Source organism: Polyodon spathula, chromosome 1, assembly GCF_017654505.1.
Source record: "Polyodon spathula isolate WHYD16114869_AA chromosome 1, ASM1765450v1, whole genome shotgun sequence".
Taxonomy (NCBI): Eukaryota; Metazoa; Chordata; class Actinopteri; order Acipenseriformes; family Polyodontidae; genus Polyodon; species Polyodon spathula.
In genome coordinates, this window is record NC_054534.1 from 18,538,498 (window position 1) to 18,558,020 (window position 19,523).

Here is a 19,523-nt window from a genome sequence, read left to right on the forward strand (position 1 = left end):
TGAGTCTCTATCATTCGAGTCTGAGTCCCTATCATTCGAGTCTGTCTGAGTCCCTATCATTCGAGTCTGAGTCCCTATCATTCGAGTCTGTCTGAGTCCCTATCATTCGAGTCTGTCTGAGTCCCTATCATTCGAGTCTGTCTGAGTCCCTATCATTCGAGTCTGAGTCCCTATCATTCGAGTCTGAGTCCCTATCATTCGAGTCTGAGTCCCTATCATTCGAGTGAGTCTCTATCATTCGAGGAGTCCACCGCAAAGTTGTGCAAGTAAAATAAATGTACAAGACTCAATGTATTGCATATGATAAATATTCACATACTATTTTCAAAACTGTGTAAAGGACTGGAAAATACGATATTAAATTAAAAAAAAGATGTAAAACATGAAAACAGCATAACGTACCATATTTGAATGGCCGCTTCCCTGTTTTCTTATCAGAAGGTATTTAGGCATGCGAGAGCAAGCGCAGTGCACTGAATACCACTTTATAACGAGTACCTGAAAATAACACTACACCGGTAAGAAATTAAAGTTACTTTCACCTCTGACTATAGCATCTACTGTGACTTCAATTTGGGTAAAATCAGCTAATCTGATTTAGATATTGCCAGAATTGTATATACACAGTGTTCTCAAATAGTACATTTAGTATTACTGTATTATTTGTTTTGCAAAAGAATAACGTTATGTTCCACTTTAACTGCATTCACACTTATTAAGTCTGTAATACAATGATGCATTTACGAGATTGTGCTTCAGTTCATTTGATTTCAGATAATGTATTTTTTACTTTGCTCTTTTACACAAAAACATTAGATTTATGTATTTCCCCTTTGTGTAGATTCATAATGTCTGTGTGAAAATGTTCACACAGACAGATTTTTAGGTTGACGCTGCACAGCGTATTGTTAATGTGTTTTTCCTGCATCCATAAATTATTTTCATTTCGGTAAATGAAGTGGTATTAAAATTATTTTCATTTCGGTAAATAATTTTGTCATTATTTTATCAACCAGTCCTTTTCTTATATCAGTCTGATATATTTGCCTGTTTGGTGGTAGGCAATTTTAGATTTTAGACTTTAGTGCCTAGTTTTACACTGAATTTGCCAGGTGAATTAATTGATGTTTCTTGCAAAACAGCGATGGTGTGTGCTGGGAACAAGTAGAGATCATAAGCAAATCACAGAACCATTAAATCACACAGCAACTTTGCTATAAATTAAGAAGCTCTTAAAGTATGATTATAATTTATATGATAACTGTAACATTACTTGTGTAATAGATAATAAAAGAGGACTCGTCGTTAATATTTCTGAGTCAAGCAGCCCAAATGTCAAAGTCCAAGTCACGCAAGGTTGAGTCAGAGTTTTTTGCAGCTGTGACTGGAGTCCGAGTCCTTGTCTGACCCCTGACTCGACTCCCAGACTCAAGTGTGGTATTTAATATTTAGGCAGGAAGTTAACTAATTGAGACCGTGGTCTTATTTGCAAAGCGGGATGTGGTAAGCAATTTAGGAGGATAGTGATCTTAAACATTAAACTCCAACAGTTTGAAATAATTTTTGAAATGTTCTTGCTGTATTATTTAGAAAATACAGTTTGAGGGAAAAACAAAAAAAAACACACACAATTAAAAATTGATTGCTTTAATCAGATTATAAGACTACTGCGTATACAATATTAAAACTGCAAAATCAAATGCCAATCCATGCTTTTCCACTTATCTACACACCATACTCCACACTGTTGAGGGAAAAAAAAAAGTTTTTATTGAGAAAATATTTATATATATATATATATATATATATATATATATATATATATATATATATATATATTTTGACTTTTCAAAACTAGAATTAACATAATTGGATAAGTCTCCAGGACTTGATGGACAGCAATCAAGTCATGCCACAAATTCTCGATTGGATTCCCTGATAAAATGTCATTTATTTTAATTTTTATCCTATTCAATGAAGTCATCCACACAATGAGATTCAATCAGAAGCATTTGAATAAACCCTGTTCTATATTTAAAAGCCTATTGAATGCTAGGTATTCACTGTGCTGGTGACAGGAAGACAGTGGATCTAATCTATGCCTACTGTACATTGGTGTCTCTCCTCAAGAAATATGTGTCCCAATATGTTCTACAGTTGGTAGGCTGCGAGATTAAGTTCTAACACTCTTAAAATAGAAAGGCAATCCAACAATAAATTTGGTTTTTCGCACATGATATTCCTTAACTGTGAAACTTCTTAAAGTTAATTTAGGAGTCAATGGAATTCACTTCTTAAAATTGCCCACCAAAATGGCTTACTGAGTGTCTTAAGAGTTACATAAATGGAAATATTTGATGTTTATATCTTTCAAATTACCTATATATATATATATATATATATATATATATATATATATATATATAGTGAGATAGCAGGGAGGGGGTTAAAATCCTTCCCTGCTAAAAACCTTGTGAGAATGCACATTTGGGTGTTATGGGGTTTAATTGTGTAATTGTTTTATTGTTTAGTTATCCCCTGCACCTGGTGGTAATTGTAAATTAGAGCCAGGTGCAGGGGATTACTAAACAATAAAACAATTACACAATTAAACCCCATAACACCCAAATGTGCATTCTCACAAGGTTTTTAGCAGGGAAGGATTTTAACCCCCTCCCTGGTACCTTACAATATATATATATATATATATATATATATATATATATATATATATATATATATATATATATATATATATATATATATAAAAATAACAGGACAAGAATGAGAGGGGTGACTGCAGAACAAGAACTTATTCATCATGAACACCTTCTTCCAGAGAAACCCATCAGGAAATGGACATGGAGAGGACCCAGCCGAGTGAAGACTGAAACTGACTACATATTCGCCAACAAGAAGCACACCATACAAGATGTCTCAGTACTAAACAATTTTAACAGAGGAAGTGACCACAGGCTTGTAAGATGCAAAATACACCTAAACACAGCACTGGAGAGAGCAAAACTCATCACAATCCAACACAATCAATGTAGAAATGCTCCAGAAGCAAAACCTGATGTTTCAACTGGAACTGAAGAATATAGTCTTCAAGATCTGCAAAAAGATGAAGTAATCGAGGTAAACAAAAATCTACGGAGGAAGTGACGCAAGTAACTGCAGAAACAGCAAAAATCATCGGTGGAACACAGAGTACAAAATGAGACCAGAAGATCAGGTAGAGACAAAAGAAGGGAAATGAAACAAACAGCAGCTCTGAAGTCAAAGATTAAATACATTGAGCTCTGTAAGACAGTAAGAAAGCACAATACTGAGGGTATACGGTCGTTCAACTGTAGTTTGGTACAGAAAACTATTGAAAACAACCAAAGCATAAAGAAAGCAAAACAAAATCTAATAATCAGGGGAAAAAAGAAAAGATTTTAGTACTCAAACAAGAGGACAGGACTGTCATCAAGAACCGCAAATTGATTTTGAAGACAGTCAAAGACTTTTACAGAAAACGACATTGAGATGAAAAGAGCAACGTATCAGATGTCGAAGACGAGACAGAAAAAAAGCAATGCAAAGAAGTAGTTCCAGGTGTTCTACTGGAATAAGTGAAACATTCTATCAAACATCTGAAGACAAGAAAAGCACCCGGAGAAGACAACATAACGATCAACATCATGAAAGAAGGAGGTGACGAGCTGACAACAATACTGTGGTGTATTTTTACAGGATTGTATTAAGCAAAAGAAAGGACCATATTACTGGAACACATCAGTGATACTTTACATGAGAGAGGTGATGAAGATTTCCTACAATCTACAACATTTTTACCAAGATACTCATCAAGAGACTTAAAGATAAATTTGAATCGGCACAATCAAATAAGCAAGCAGGATTCAGGAGTGGATTTTGCACAATGGATCATCTTCAAGTTGTACGACAAGTATTTCAAACCAGCAATGGGTACGAACTACCACTTTGCTTGGGACTCAGACTATGAAAAAGCCTTTGACTCTGTTTACTCATGATCTGTACTAAGTTCTCTGAAAAAACAAGGCATTGAGTAAATGTACAGAGACTTGATCAGCACCATATATAGAAGAACGCAACATCTACAGTAAGACTCCATCAAAAAGTGACAAAATCAAGATTAAAAAAAGGAGTTCGTCAAGGAGATACAATTTCCCCAAAGCTCTTCACAGCAACCCTAGAAGATATTTTCAAAACACTGGATTGGGAAAACAAGGAGCTAAAGATCAAAAGAGCCTACCTGAATTACATACAATTTGCTGACGACATCCTCATATTTACAATGTGCCCAGAAGAATTACAAACAAGAATACAAGACTACACGAGGCTAGCATCAAAGCGAGTTTGAAAATTAACGTGACGACGACTCAAGTCATGTTCAATAAATATACCACTGCACAGGCAATTGAAGTCAATGGGAAAAACAACTCAACTGAGTTTTGAAAGCTCCATGCTGGGAATAACAAGAGACAGGAAAAGGAAGGAATGGATGAGAGCAAACAAAAGTATGCAATGTTATTCTAAGCGCGAAAAAAACTGAAATGGCAGTGGGCCGGACATGGAGCAAAAAGAACAGACCATCGCTGGACCAAGGAGATACTAGACTGGATCCCAAGAGATATAAAGCGACCAAGAAGACGATAAGATGAAATTAGGAAACACGCCGGAGCAAAGTGGATGAGGGACACAGCAGATAGGCTTTTGTGGAAGAATCTTGGGGAGGCCTTAATCAGAGATATTGGCTCAAATCCAATGGTTCATTTAGCCCATAAGGTTGTATAGTTTTTAGTGTAAAAATCCAAAATGATTATCTTCTTAACAATTGTTTAACTACATTATCACCTTTGATATGAGCTGAAACTTTTTCAATCGCTACAAACTTTAAACTTGAAACAGAGCCATGATTCATGGTTTTGTAATGTCTCACTATGGCATAATCCATATTGTTATTTCTAATTGCAGCTTTCAAATTAATTTGTTTGTCCTATATACACTAGCCCACAAGGACATTTAAACATACATATGACATGAGTTGAATTACAATTAATGAAATCACAAATCTCATACTTTTGACCCAAATGTGGATGGTTGAAGAATTTTGTATTATATGTATTGGAGCAATGAATGCATCTCCCACATTGACAATTCCCATGTAATTCTCTCATTAGCTGATTTTCATTTGGTACTGATGGTTTGCACATTGAAGAGACTACTACATCATTAATATTTTACCTTGTTTAAAACAAAACCAAGCTGGAGAAGTAATACACGTTTGTAATTGTGGGTCACATTCCAATATTTTCCAATGCTTCAAAAGTATTCTCTTAACCTCATTAGACATGGTTATGTTCAATAACAAAAGTAACTCTGTTGTCACTAGATTCATTTATTTTTGTGGTTTCTAAAAGTATATTGCGTTGTAATGTTTTTGTTTTTTGGTATGCCATTTCAATTGTGTTTCTTTTGTAACCTCTGGATCAAAAACGGCTCTGCATGTCTAGAGCTTCAATTTCATAATCAGACTCATTGCTACATATTCTTTTTAGATGTATAAACTGACCATATGGAATCATATTTAATCATATGTTTAGGATGGTCACTATTTGCATGCAGAATCATGTTTCTATCCGTAGGTTACGGAGAGAAACATTTTTAGAAATTAACAAATCAAGAAAATGTATCTCAGTTTGACTAAATTCCACGGTGAATTTTAAAGTAGGATATGTACCATTTATATAATCGCTGATCAAAAACCAAATCAGTCTCAGAACCAGTCCATATTACACAAATGTCATCACTGTACCTTTTCCACAATAAGATATTTTGCAGGAGTAGACTGGAGGCAGTGTCTTTAATGTATTCTTTTACCCTATACCTCATGTATAAGTTTGCATAATTTGGGTAAAAAGACGAGCTCATTACTGTACCTTGGATTTGCAGATAGTATTTATTGGTAAACCAAAAATAAATTTGATTTTAAAATAAATGTAGTTAATTCTAATAAAAAAAAAATCATGGGTAAATCATTTTGTCTATTTTCAAAATAAAATGACAGTGCCTTCAAATCGCCCCTCGTGCAGCATATTGGTACAGACTTTCCACATCGAAAGACACTGGAAGAGTTCGGAGGAACTATGTGTTGGGAAAGCACTCTGATGACATCTCGGGTATCTGCTAAATAAGAAGGTAAATCTCTTAAAATATCCTTAATAAAATAGTCCTGGAGGTTTGTAAAGGGCACACACACATACATACATATACATTATATATATATATATATATATATATATATATATATATTATATATATATTAAACATATGTGGGTGTCCCATTGTGTGATCCCTATTGTGTAAATAATTGACAGTGGGTATATATATATATTATTATATACATACAGCAGATATATATATTGTGTATATATATATATATACATATATATACATATATATATATATATATATATATATACTATATATATATTATATATATCCCATATAATATATATTATATATATATATATATATTTACTATTAATACAAATTGCAAAGGATTGCAATTAAAAACAGATATCCTTTTAAATCTCAATTTTGTTTATGTCTTTCAACCAAGATTAGATTAGTCAGAGTTTTACCTGTACAGCACGTGAGAGTCTTACCTATTAAATATTGCAACAGAAATCTGTCTCTACCTGTTCCTTTTCCCATCAAAACAATAAAGCCTATCTGCAACAATGAGTCATCTCTGACTACTGAAGAGAAAAAAAAAAAAGCAATACACTTCCTACTGCTGCAGCCTCCACAAGACTCAGTAATCAACAATATGCGCATCACTTTAATCTCTCTCACCTGCGTTGGGGGAAAAATATTAGCCAGATGCAAGATGATTTACAAGCTACAGTTTTTGTTTTTGTTTTTTCCTGCTGTCCACCAATGCTGTCTATTCTAATAGAGCTGATCTCTTTGAATGCAAGTTGCAAGGCTAATCTGTTTTTTTATTTATTTTTTATTTTACTTTGATATTCCTTAACAAGTGCACCTTGTAAAATAAAATCCAGATATGATAAGGACTCTCTTTAACTTCTAAAAAGATTATGAAATTGTAACCATTAACAACAACTGGCAAGAATCAACTGTTAGAAACAACCTGTAATGTCTTATTGATTCGTTTTGGTACCTACCGCCTCAGGAGTAACCCCTGGCATCCCAATATTAATAGTAAAATTCTGGGCATCAGGAGAAGCAGCCGACAGTCTGGTTCTTGTGCATTCATTGGAGGGAGGCCAGTAATTCTCTTGATATCTGTGTTTAAGAAAATGCAGGGTTTGTCACTTGTCAGTAGCTTTTGGTAACATGCAATAAGTGATAAGTGGAGCAGCTACTCTGAATATAAAGGGATCACTTAATCATTGCTTCAACAACATGAGGCACTGCAGTAAAGTAGCAACCTGTTGCAGATTCTAAAACACATTTGAGACAACAGCGTTACAGCGTTATATATGATTAACAGTAACTGAACACATTAAAGCAAAATGTACAGAACGTAAACTGCCTATTGCTTCATAACAGTATAATATTACAGTATAAAAAGCATAATGCATGCATTAGTTAAAATACAGTACGTGTTAAATAAGACCTACAACAAGAATCCACTATTCATGCAGATGCAAAGGATGAACAAAACAGGATGCTCACAATAGGATTCTCTCTAAAGAACACACTTTCAAATCAAAATGAAACTACAGCCCCTTTGTAGGCAGATCCCTGTGGGGCACCTGAGCATTACAGTAGGTTATGTTTCGATTTTGTTCTTTTAATTTCACTTAACATATCAAAATGTTTACTACAGGGTATTCAAGATTAAAAACACATTGCATGTGTCAAACAACTGCATAAAAGTTGATACATAACCAGTTCTCTGCTTGTGTCTGACATGATATAATCTAGGTTAAGTTCAATCAATTTAAAACGCATAACTACTTTACAAATGAAATTTGTTATTACAGCCATTCACATAGACAACATTCAAAAGTACATTGTAACCACTTTTAAAACTACTGTAGACCCAGAAAACACTCTAAATTTGTTTCCCCACCAGTACTCCTGTATTAAAAAAATAAAAATTTAAAAGACCTGCATTTCTATACCTTTGTACTGTAGGCATGCACTTCCAAGAACATTCACTATGTTTAAATATAGACATTGTAACCCACCTTTTAAAAACAGACAGTGGGCTTCTGGATCCCAAACAATCGCCTTGAAAAATTAAAGCGATTAACACAATGGTGCAAATGAGGGACCCCATGTCCACTCTGCTGCTGTTGGCCTGATCAGTGGAATAATAAGAACGGGCAGTGGAGCTCTAAAAGCAGCTGTGGACCTGACAATTAAAGAGACAAAGCAGGAGCAGCGGCGCAGCATCAATTCAGCACTGGGTCATCATCAGCACTGTGTAGCACTTGTCAGTCCATCTGTCTGAGAAAAGGGGTTGTGCTGGAAATCAAGGGGATAGATTGGCTCTTCTGTTTGAATCTGTTTTAACAAAGCTCTCTTCTCTTGCTACACATGCACGGACTTGCACTCCCACGCTTTATTCCTGGTGTCTGGTAAAAGGGAAGCGATACAAAAGTGACAGTGCTGTCTGTTCTCCTCCCCCAGAGGTTCTTTCCTGCTTTCAAGCAAAATTCTGCAGGTTATCACTCCAGCACGCTGGGTAGCATCTCACAGCAGAGCATCAGCCTTCATTCTCAACCTGTGAAAACAAAAGCAGATAATGGATGACTGACATATTACAGCATTAGCCCTCAGCAAATCCCTGTTGGGCTCTTTATTACATTAGGATTTTGATAAGCTGTAGCCCAGCCCATGTGCTGAGAATGAGTCTGCTTTGGTGAATGAAGGTCTGGCAAGAGATTTTTTTTCTTCTTTCATTAAAAATACATAAAAACAGTCTGCACTAGTATGCACTGCATGTCGCCAGAGTTATTCAGAGCTCTGCTTCAGTGACATGCAAATGGAAGGGTAGAAAGGATACCTCAAAGACAAATACAATAATCTAATCAGAGATAAAGCTTTTCACAGGAAAGAGGATTCCCCCACAAATGCACCCAGTCGAAAAATTAAAGAAACTTTAATTCATGCAAGCACCGTCAATAGAAAGGGGGGAGGTGCTCTCTCAATACAGTTCAATACATGCTCTCCAAGCAAACAACTTTTTTTATTTATTTTTATTTTTTTTATAAGGCATTCTCCAAAATGATAAAAAGTTAAAAAGACAAAGAGGCCTAAAATCCTTCCTAGTCGCTGTATGGCTTTTGTCAAACAATTCTAGATGTGCCACTGATGACCTCCAAATCGGCTTATCCCCACCTCCACAGCACATCTGTTCTGAGGCCAATTTTGTCTTCACAGTGCACTGAAGAGGTGCACTTTTAGACCATTGGGAATTAAAAAAAAAAAAAAAAAAAAGTGGAAAAAACAGTAAATGAAAGGACTTGACTGTCACTAATGATCTAGTAGCATCGTGTGTAAAGAACACTGGGAGTTGCTTTGTTTCTAACCCTACTGCCTTTTCACTCTGCAGGGAGCTTGTTGTAATGAAAAATTACAAGGAGCTGATGGATCTCAGTACAGTAGAACTCCATACAGTTCTGTAAGACAACGATCATTACAAACAGGGTTTAAAAACAGCAACATTTTTTTTTAACTATGGGCTAAAACTTCGAAGAATGATGGGGATGGTTCAAATTGTATAACTAGATGGCTTTTTTTGAATGTGCTGTAGTGCAACTGCCTGATAACTGATGTGACATTCAATTTTAGATGCATATCATTTTGTATCCTGTAAATGTATGGCTCGAATTAGGTTACAGTAGAACAGTCACAATTTGTACAGTACTGCAATATAAAGCAAACCAATCATTTAAATACAAAAATAGAGTAATTATCCAAAATGAGAATTACATTACTAAATAGGCATAAAGCTCATAGTAACAGGTGTATGGTCTTACAGTATTACCAAATCTCCTTATTGTAAAGTATGGGTAAAGCCAATAATCTTTGTTGTGACTACTGTAACACTGTATACTAGGGATGGGCCGGTATAACATTACCACAGTATGACAACCGTCAAAAACAAAAAAAAAATACAATGGTTAGCTTAATATCACCGTGTACAGTACATTTGCTAATACAGGTAATTATTGAAGAGAAGAGAGGAGTTGTTTATTTTTGGCACAGGGTAAATAAAATGCATATAACAACACCATTAAAAATGTATTTTAATACTAAGATGTATGTTCAAGCTTTGCACTGCACAAGAAGCTTACGCTGTTATTACTAATAATTAATTATGAAACATACTGAGTACAAAAAAAAGAAGATTCCTTCACATACCTAAAAAAGTTGGAATTCTGTAAACAACGAGAACACGTAGGCTATACCACTGCAGTGGCTTGTCTCAGCTACTGAGACAATGAATCTTGTATTCTGTGTCGTTGACAGTTTCCTTCAATACCATTATCAAAATACAGTATAATCAGTTCACAAAAAGGTCTTTCTCAGACACTGCTATCTGCAAGTATCATCACTTTGTTCAGAAGCATGATTGCAGTAGAAAAAGGCATGATCATGACAGTGATTGACAGCGAGGTAGAAGTGGATGGAATGTTCAAGCTGTGAAATCGTAGTAGTATCAAGACAACAATTTGTGCAATAAAAATAACATGTTCATATGAAAATGGTCTTTTCCTTCACTTGGTTCATACAGTAGGAACAAAACCGAGATAGTGTTAACCGTTGTATACCATAATCATGCTAACTGTGGTGTAGAATAACAGGAACTGTATCAGCACCGCAATCTACCCAAACCACAAAACTGGCAGGACAACTCGCCCCTTGTGGCAGGGCAGGATGATTCCACACGAAGAGTGGGTTTTGTGTCTGAAATCCTACGATCGCCTTGATGGCGAACCGGGATCGGAACCAAAAGAAGCTGCCAAAACCACATGCTGGGCGTGTCATAGTCAACTTCATTCTCAATCTCCTGTCTGTCACTCAGCAGCAAATGCACGCACCCACACCCTTACTGTATACTTTAAATCAACAAGTCTGGTACTTTGAATGAAAGAACATAACATTATTTCTGGCTTGCAGTTGAAGCATGAAGAGTTCCTTTTTACAGCAGTGCAGCCCAGTACTTCCTTTTGCTAGGATTAGGTTACATTAAAACACATTTCTACAGCACAGCAAACCAGTCAATGAATCAGGAGCAACATTCAATACATTCTTCTAAAGACTGTAACCTTGTTCATGCAACAGACCTAACTCTCCCTGGCATTCATACAAGTCCAAAGTTAAAAGTGTTGATTTCTGTTTGTGTGTTTAAACTTATTTATTTATCAAAGTCAAGCACAGCATTGGCATGGATAGACACTTGTGCACAGATATGGTAAGCTTCAGGATGGATAATGCAGGAATATTATTGGCCTGCAACTTTAGCTTCATATTACAGTAATTTAATAGATGCAACTCATTTATTCATCTCATTTTCCTTCTGACTTGGCCAACACTTGCTTATTGGTTTGAAAGATACTTCCTTCAATTAGGACTTACTGCACAAACTCAGTTCTCAGAGGAAGTGAAAAAGTCATTCCACATCAAAAGGACTAATGTTCCCTACCTCACCATCTCAGATTACTTTGATGACATTCTTTATGAATGTACCTGGGAGTGTTTTAGGAAGAGTCCCAAAATATTAGCTCTCAACTCTCATTATTTTTTAATAGGCCAATATTATTCCAGTCTTACAAAAAGCATAGCTTTATGACATATTACTGTAAGAGTTTACAGTATCTGCTATCCCGTTTGAGTTTTGGTGGAGCTGCAGGGATACTAGTGTTAAAGTAGTTCATAAATGTACATTTTGTGTGTGTGTGTGTGTGTGCGTGTGTGTGTGTGTGTTTTGTACGGCCTTTCTGTTGAATATTACGTGAGATTAAGTCAGAATGGGATCTTTTCCTGCTCCGGTTTACATGGGTTTTTACAGCTATTTTTAACGTGAAAAAGCGATTGGCCCTGCCGTTAACGTCGTGCTTCCAAAAGGATGTCCTTTTGCTGTTTCACGATGTATTCGCGTGACAATGTCACACAGTTATGACTGTAGAGTCAATTTTCACATGCATGTAAACCAAGCCAAAGCAGCTTAATACAGTGCTATTGTATCAATCATACCAATGTATTATATAATTAGACACAAGCAGAAAGAATAAAATAACATATTAATAGACATTAAACTGTTAATTGATTAATTATTTACCTCCCATGCAGTTTAGCCTCTCCAAATTCTTTCTCCATTGTCGTGAGAATGTGATGTAGCACACTGTCAGAATTGCCACGCAGGTCAAACGGGTATATGTACACACAAAACTATAAAACCAAAATAATTGTTTCTAATACTACATAAAAAGAAAATATAACCCTACTTCTCTATGGAGGAGCGTATGCGTTTGCCAGCTGACTGTGCCTGCATCCAGGAGCTGTGTCACAGTAGCAGTTCCATTGAACACTATTGTGTAAACACATGTAAACTGGTACACACAAACCTGTAAAACTGAAATCTGAACACAATACATAAAATATGTTTCATATTAGGCACATAAGTTGTTATCCTACCTGTCATTTGTAGAGACTGTGTGGTCCAGTGGTTAAAGAAACAGCCTTGTAACCAGGAGGTCCATAGTTCAAATCCCAGCTCAGCCACCAAATCATTCTGTGACCCTGAGCAAGTCACTTAACCTCCTAGTGCTCTGTCTTTGGGGTGAAACGTTGCTGTAAGTGACTCTGCAGCAGATGCATAGTGCACACACCATAGTCTTGTATCTTGCAAGTGCTTTGTGATGGTGGTGCACTCTGAAAGGCGCTATATAATAATAAAGATTATTATTATTGCACTCTGTTTTACATTACAAGTGAAAAGTAAGGCCTTTCTTCTCGAATACTTGTCAACTTTAATGCAGTGTTGCATATAATGGCTTTGGTAACCTTTTGCAAATGAACGAATATCCGAACATGAAAAGTTCACGCTCGTCCTAGCATTGCTGCACATGAAAATGTGGAATGCCATTCCCAGAAATGTCCGTTTACTCTACTGTACATGCAACTGTGGTACACTGAATACTGAGTATGACTAATTGGCACACATGAACACTGAATTTATACCTATATCTGTCACACCGTCTTCATGGAGAGTTTCACCATTATGTTTTTTCCTTCAAAAGGGTCTAACAAATGCGTCCTACTCATTTGCAATATGGCAAATCACACTGTATGCAGAACATTCGGTCGAATATGTATTTAATATTCTACATAAGTAATATTTATCAGAATTTAAAAATGTATGTAAACCTGCTGACTGAAAAAAAGCTAATTCAGAATGAATATCAGTCTGTACCAATCAGATAAAAGGTTAATTAAAAAGGACCCCCTCCCCCACCTCCTCTCCCCAATTTCCTTTTATTAACAAAAAAAAAAGCCAACTCCTCCAGGGAAAATTCCACAGTACATGCAACAATTAGCCTGCTAAGCCATGACAAATGATAGATCATTAAAATATATTTCAGTTCACACAAGGTCCACGAGTATCTTGCAGCAATTAAAATAGCTTTTTCTCTGCAACTCTTTCTATCCTAACGAAACATTAAATCAGGTCAAAACAATAATACTGGATGTTGCCCCTTTTTCACTTTATAAATAGTATCTTGGTTTTGGAGAGCTGATGGTTATTAATTAGTTACTCTGTTCATCAGAGCAAAGCCTCAACAGCAGAGCCTAAGGAATTGAATGCCATCTTTCCAATTTATATGTTATTATTATTAGGAGAAAATCTAAGAATCCTAGAGGGATTTAACATACTGGTCTTTGAATCATTTGTACTAAAATTCTGCAAAGTTTAAACTTGACTGGTGCTTTTGTGAACAAAAACAAAGCATCCCCAGTGGCACTACAACAGAAGGAAACCGAAGGCACCGCTGTGATGTCTGTGTACAGTGTGTGGAAAATAAGTTGTTATAAAGTGGAAAACGCTGTACTAGCTGAAAAGAAATGCACTCATATGATGGGCCTTTCAATACAGGGGTTTATTTTAATGAGCTGAAATGTACATTCTCCTGAACCTCATTATACTATTCTTTATGTGTGATTTCACTAATGATGTGCCTACCATTTATTTCAAGTCAAACTTATATCTGGAGGTCAATGCAATATCTGCTCACTATAAAATATTCCATAAACATTTAATTTGAGTCAGCAAGCTTCTAAGACTGTGCTGCCAAATGCCCCTCTTACACTAGATGAAAGCTGTGGCAACTAAAATCATTACTGTACAACCAACTATTGCATCTGTATGGTTTTAATCCAAGTCCCCTGCTGATTCTACTCTGTTGCTATAATGGCCGGAAACCAATTTAACACACTGACTGAGTAACAAAGCATCCTTTGGTACAGCTTCTATATTATCTTTTTGTGTTTATTTCATACCATAAAAACAGAATATTGACCCTTACAATAAAAAAAAATATTAAATACAGTACTATATTTGTAGTTGTACAACTTATGACATATGGAGTAGTGTAGAGTATATAAAGTATGGATGGAGGTCAATTGGGAACACTTTTCTCAGCATAGGCTGTAGTGTCTGAAATCACTAGATCTCTATTTTTCAGTAAAGTGACTGGACGGGTGTGGCAGCATTTGTCCCTCAAAGGGATCGCATTGCAGTTAAATTGTGAAAAAGTCATTAATTTCTACTCTCCAGTAGCAACTGTGGACCTAGGATAACACTGCACAGTATCTCTCTGCTAATAGCAAGGTTTACAGCTACCGTTTAGGGTGTTTGGGAAATACAGCATTAAGACCCATCAAAATGCAGTAAACTGGGGTTCCCCGAGTGGCTCATTTGGTAAAAGCAAAGCCACGTGGTGTGCAGAGCGAGTCATACAGTGCATGTTCGCATGCTGGCTGTGTAGAGTCACCAGTCTTCAATGGGGATTCTGAAGGCTGCATGGCATTGTCTCTGGCACTCCCGTGGGTTAGGGAGGCAAACTGGCAAGGACAGCTTCATCGCATCGTGCTACAGCAAACTAGCCAGGTGCCCAGTGGGGATGTCAAGGTATCAAATTTTGACGGTATGATAACCGTCAGAAAATACACCACTGTTATCGTCGTTCTGTGGTATTATGTCATTTTTTGTAATCTGTTTTTAAATGGCTATTTTAAAGAAATACACTCAAATCAAGTAATTTTTTAACAAGAAAAATAACTTTAATTTAAAGTTTAAAACAAATACAATACACTGGTACTACAGTTCTGTCAGGCACTACCTAACCGGAAGCAGTGTTCACTCCAGATCACACAGGCTCAGCAAAATAATGCTGCTTTTTTATTTCAAATTACTGTGGAGCAACACCCACATATCAAAATTTTTTGGGCTCAGTCTGTAACGATAGGGGGTAATGATGTAACCACTGCAACAGAACATCCTCTTCATTTTATCAGTTTGGACAGTTAGTTAAGACAGGGGTTTTTAGGGGGTACGCAGGACAAATATGCACAAATAAAAATGAAAGAGAAAATAATGACCTTAAATATTTTGAACGGTATTACATATTCTCTAGACCACCTTGTATAATTATTTAATCTTTGTTTAGCAGCTCAAAGCGAATGGCTAATGGGGGGGGGGGGGGGGGGGGGGGGGACGACACATACACACAATCTACCACGTCCACATTTTCCAGCTGTACATATGCACAGTTTCGATTGCGTGGATTTCCGCTCTGATATATAGGTGAACCAGAGCGGTCTGTGCTGCTCATGATCTTTGTTGTTTTCAAGTTGTCATATCAGTGAAGCAGAGTGTTCTACATTTTTTTAGAAAAACAAAGGAACACACAAAAGTCAGAAACTGCAAAGCGACAAAGTTAGAGTCTCTTTGGATCATTTTTCGTTAGTAATTAATCATAGTTTTATCTTGAGGTTAATGTTTTCGATACTGTACATTTTAAACGGCACACAATTATACTGAGGTGGGAAGTAAATATTAATTTGATAAACATTTACAGTGCAGACTATGTTGTATTTTTAATAATGACTTTTCCCAATAGAAAGCGAAAGATTCCTAAACACTACCTTTTAATTCTTTGCATCCAAGTTCTCAGAATGAAGCCTACTGTTTGATTTTCTGTCTCAGGAATTTGTCAGTCCCAGACTGTTATGTAAAATTAGATATTAAATAAATGGGAGAGAAAAGAACCGTGTTAACCAGATTATTCTGCCTTTTATTGCAACTGTGGTACCATTCACTGAGCAGAAATTGTAAAGGGTACTTTAGCTGAAACCTCCTGACAGAAGGGGTACAGTTTCAAAAAAAGGTTGAAAACCGAGTTAAAAGAAGCAAATTCTTACCGAGAAATAGCCAATCGAGTGTGTTTTAAGACATGCAGTGCCCATCCACTGATCTCTTAGCAGAGCTCAAAACTTAATGATGAGAAGACGGTGCCTGCAATTTGTGTTTTGTGGACTGCATATTAACAGAAATGAACACAAAGGAAACATGAAAGGTGGGTAAGACACCATTGCAAAAGTTAAGTGGCATCTAAGGGACTTTTTAATTGTATTTTTTTTTTAAATGGGAATAAATTGAATACATAAAACCAAAATCCCTACAACACTATCAAAGTGAGGAGACGGCAACATCTTTACAATACTGTTTAAAATAAAATTACAAAAATAATACAAATGCCTGTAGCATCTTAGACTTGGTTATAAAGTAGTGAATAGACTTTTTGATTATCTGCGTTTACCTTGACTGATACGATAGATAATAGCTGCTGTTACTTATTTGTTTTAGTAAATTAATGGGAAGGCAGTGATGAAAAGTTACAGTGCCTAGTTCTTGCTGATATTTGCATGTATTTGTTTCATTTACTGACAATCATACATTTGCTAGCAATCATTGTTTAGTAGGGCGGTTTATATTAACTATGATGTCACTTATTTAATAGCTTACTCGGATAATCTAACGCATGGCAGTTTTCAGAACTTGAGATGTCAGTGTTCATTAGTTAGTTCTAATGAACACAGTGGCTCACTGATGGACAAACTGTGAAAAAAAACAAAACAATAAAACGCACCCATATCACCTTAAACTCTGTGAACTCGATAATGACGGTATAGAAAAATGGTTGCAGTTTCAAATCCGTGGCAGTTTACGGTAAAACCGGTATACCGTGACATCCCCAGTGCCCAGTGAGATCAGAGCAGACACCTGCGGTACTGGCCTTTGTCCACCAGAGGCCAGTAGCTCACTAACATCTGCTCTCGAGTTTCTGGGTGTAAAAGAAAAAGCTGGCTTGGTCACGGGATCGGACGATGCCCACTGAACCTTCAGATCTCCTGAGCTGTGTGGGGAACTGCTGTAGTGAGAAGAAAAAATAATAATAATTGGACATTCCAATTTGGAGCTGAAAATATGGGGTAAAATAATGACGCACACTAAAAAATTTTATTTTTATTTTTGAAATGCACTAAACTTGTAGCAGCTGACAGCACACACCCAGCTTGGTCAACTGCAGCTGTGAAGATATTGTATATAAATGATATGTATGCAACAAGGCCCGAGAGGTTGTCTGTATATGTCGAATATACGGACGCTTCCAACAACTGAGAAGACTATATATTTGACGTATACTGCATTTATAATCCAGGTCAAACAGTGGATTTGAAAATAAATAAATGTTTAGGGTCTTTTTTTTTTATTTTTTAATTAAATATCCTAACGACAACAAAGTATTCCCATTTATAACTTTGAACTACACACTAGGTTAAGTAAACTAATTTAAACATGCAAAATTAAGAATCTTTATTTTTGATATAGTGTACATAGCCATTGAGAAAATACACCAGGGGGCGGAGCTGAGACAGCACAGAGGTTTTTTTGCAAGACACTGAGCAGAACAGATGGAAAGAATAAAAATAAAATTCAAAACGCTGTGTGAACAGGATGGCTTTGCAGGGGTGACGTCAGACCAGAAATACAGACGCCAAACAATGAGGAATGGCGGTGACCCTGTGACGCTACGGCGTCCAGAGTTTTATTAAATAATAATAACAAACAAAAAGATTTAAACAAAACACAGAAAACAAAGGGCGCGTTGGCCAAAACAGACAAACACAACAGACTAACAATAAACAAAAAGTTAATGAACAGACAAACAAACACGGTGAGTGAAATAAATTATTTACTTCTCTTTGTTTTTTCTCCTTCTCCCCACCCATTCTCCACTCACCAAACACACAACCCCAAGTGAGTGAAAACATGCAGCTTTTATGCAGCTGTAACGAGACTCGATTGCTATTCAATCATTCAATTGGAGTCTCGGTACAACTGCACGCGAATTAATAAAAGTACAATTCCCTGTGCTCACATATTATTTTACCTGCACGTGAAGTGCTGTGCAATCCTCGTGCCTAAATACAAATATATATTTTAAACACTTGTGCTCGTAACCCATATTTATATCCCGTGAATTTTATACATCAACATCAACATTAACACACTACATACAACATAAAACACTAATAAACACAAAGGGGCGGGACACTCCGCCACACGCTGTCTTGGATTTCAATCATTTTTTAAGTTCTATGTCGGAGTGGGGTGGATAACATGCAGACGTGTCTGTGTTGATTTCTGTACCATTTACAAACCGCTAAAAATACATTATTTGAAGTGACGTAGTCGGTATGAGTGTGTATACAGATTCCCCAGTTTGTTTTCATTTAGACTGTGGCGTTTTCTAGCAGAGACTAATGTAATTTTAAATTTTATATTCTCCGTCTGCATTTCTCACACTTCTAATAAATACCTTAGTATTTTATAAAGATGTTCATTTTGCACAGTTGAAACCATTTGCTTTTTGTTTCAGCCAGTCCTGAAAAACAGCGATTATTTTGTTTTATGGTATATTTTTCCATTTTGCTATCTTCCAGTTCATTTTATTGTTCTTCATCTAAATGTCTACTTACTACTTTGGGGATTTATTTTCTGGTAACTGGTCACTCTGTTTTATACTGTGCATCTGTAACTGTAAACAAGATGGCTACCGGTACTTAATGCTGCGAGACATATGTGACAAGGCGCCAACTCCAACTCTGTATCTATTCAATTATATAGACAGCTGGAACCTTGTTCGACCAATCACATCGTTTGATTCACGTTCCATTGCCAGACCTGCATTATAAAGGAGAGACACACATCAGCTATGACCAAAAGTTCTGCAGAATTTTAGGATGGAGACAATTAAATTTAAACCCAACAACACCACACACACCCACACACTGAACATAACTTAGATATTTTATTTAACATCATGTGATAAAATTACAAAATGACATCGCAAAAATGTATACTAGAAGCCACAATGGTATTTCCT

At 36.2% G+C, this 19,523-nt stretch overlaps 1 protein-coding gene across 4 annotated transcripts in view; it reads right to left on the minus strand.

Annotated features, from left to right (window-relative positions):
* Positions 1–19,523, minus strand: part of LOC121315078 (peptidyl-glycine alpha-amidating monooxygenase B-like) — an 83,950-nt gene that overhangs the window by 49,685 nt on the left and 14,742 nt on the right. For all 4 annotated transcript variants that reach the window (XM_041248997.1, XM_041248981.1, XM_041249006.1 and 1 more), the window contains 2 exons: positions 8,250–8,788; positions 7,218–7,338 (listed from right to left, as the gene is read on the minus strand). In XM_041248997.1, the coding sequence (XP_041104931.1) occupies positions 7,218–7,338; positions 8,250–8,341 (213 nt within the window). In that variant the 5' untranslated portion in view covers positions 8,342–8,788. The remainder of the gene's footprint in view (positions 1–7,217; positions 7,339–8,249; positions 8,789–19,523) is intronic.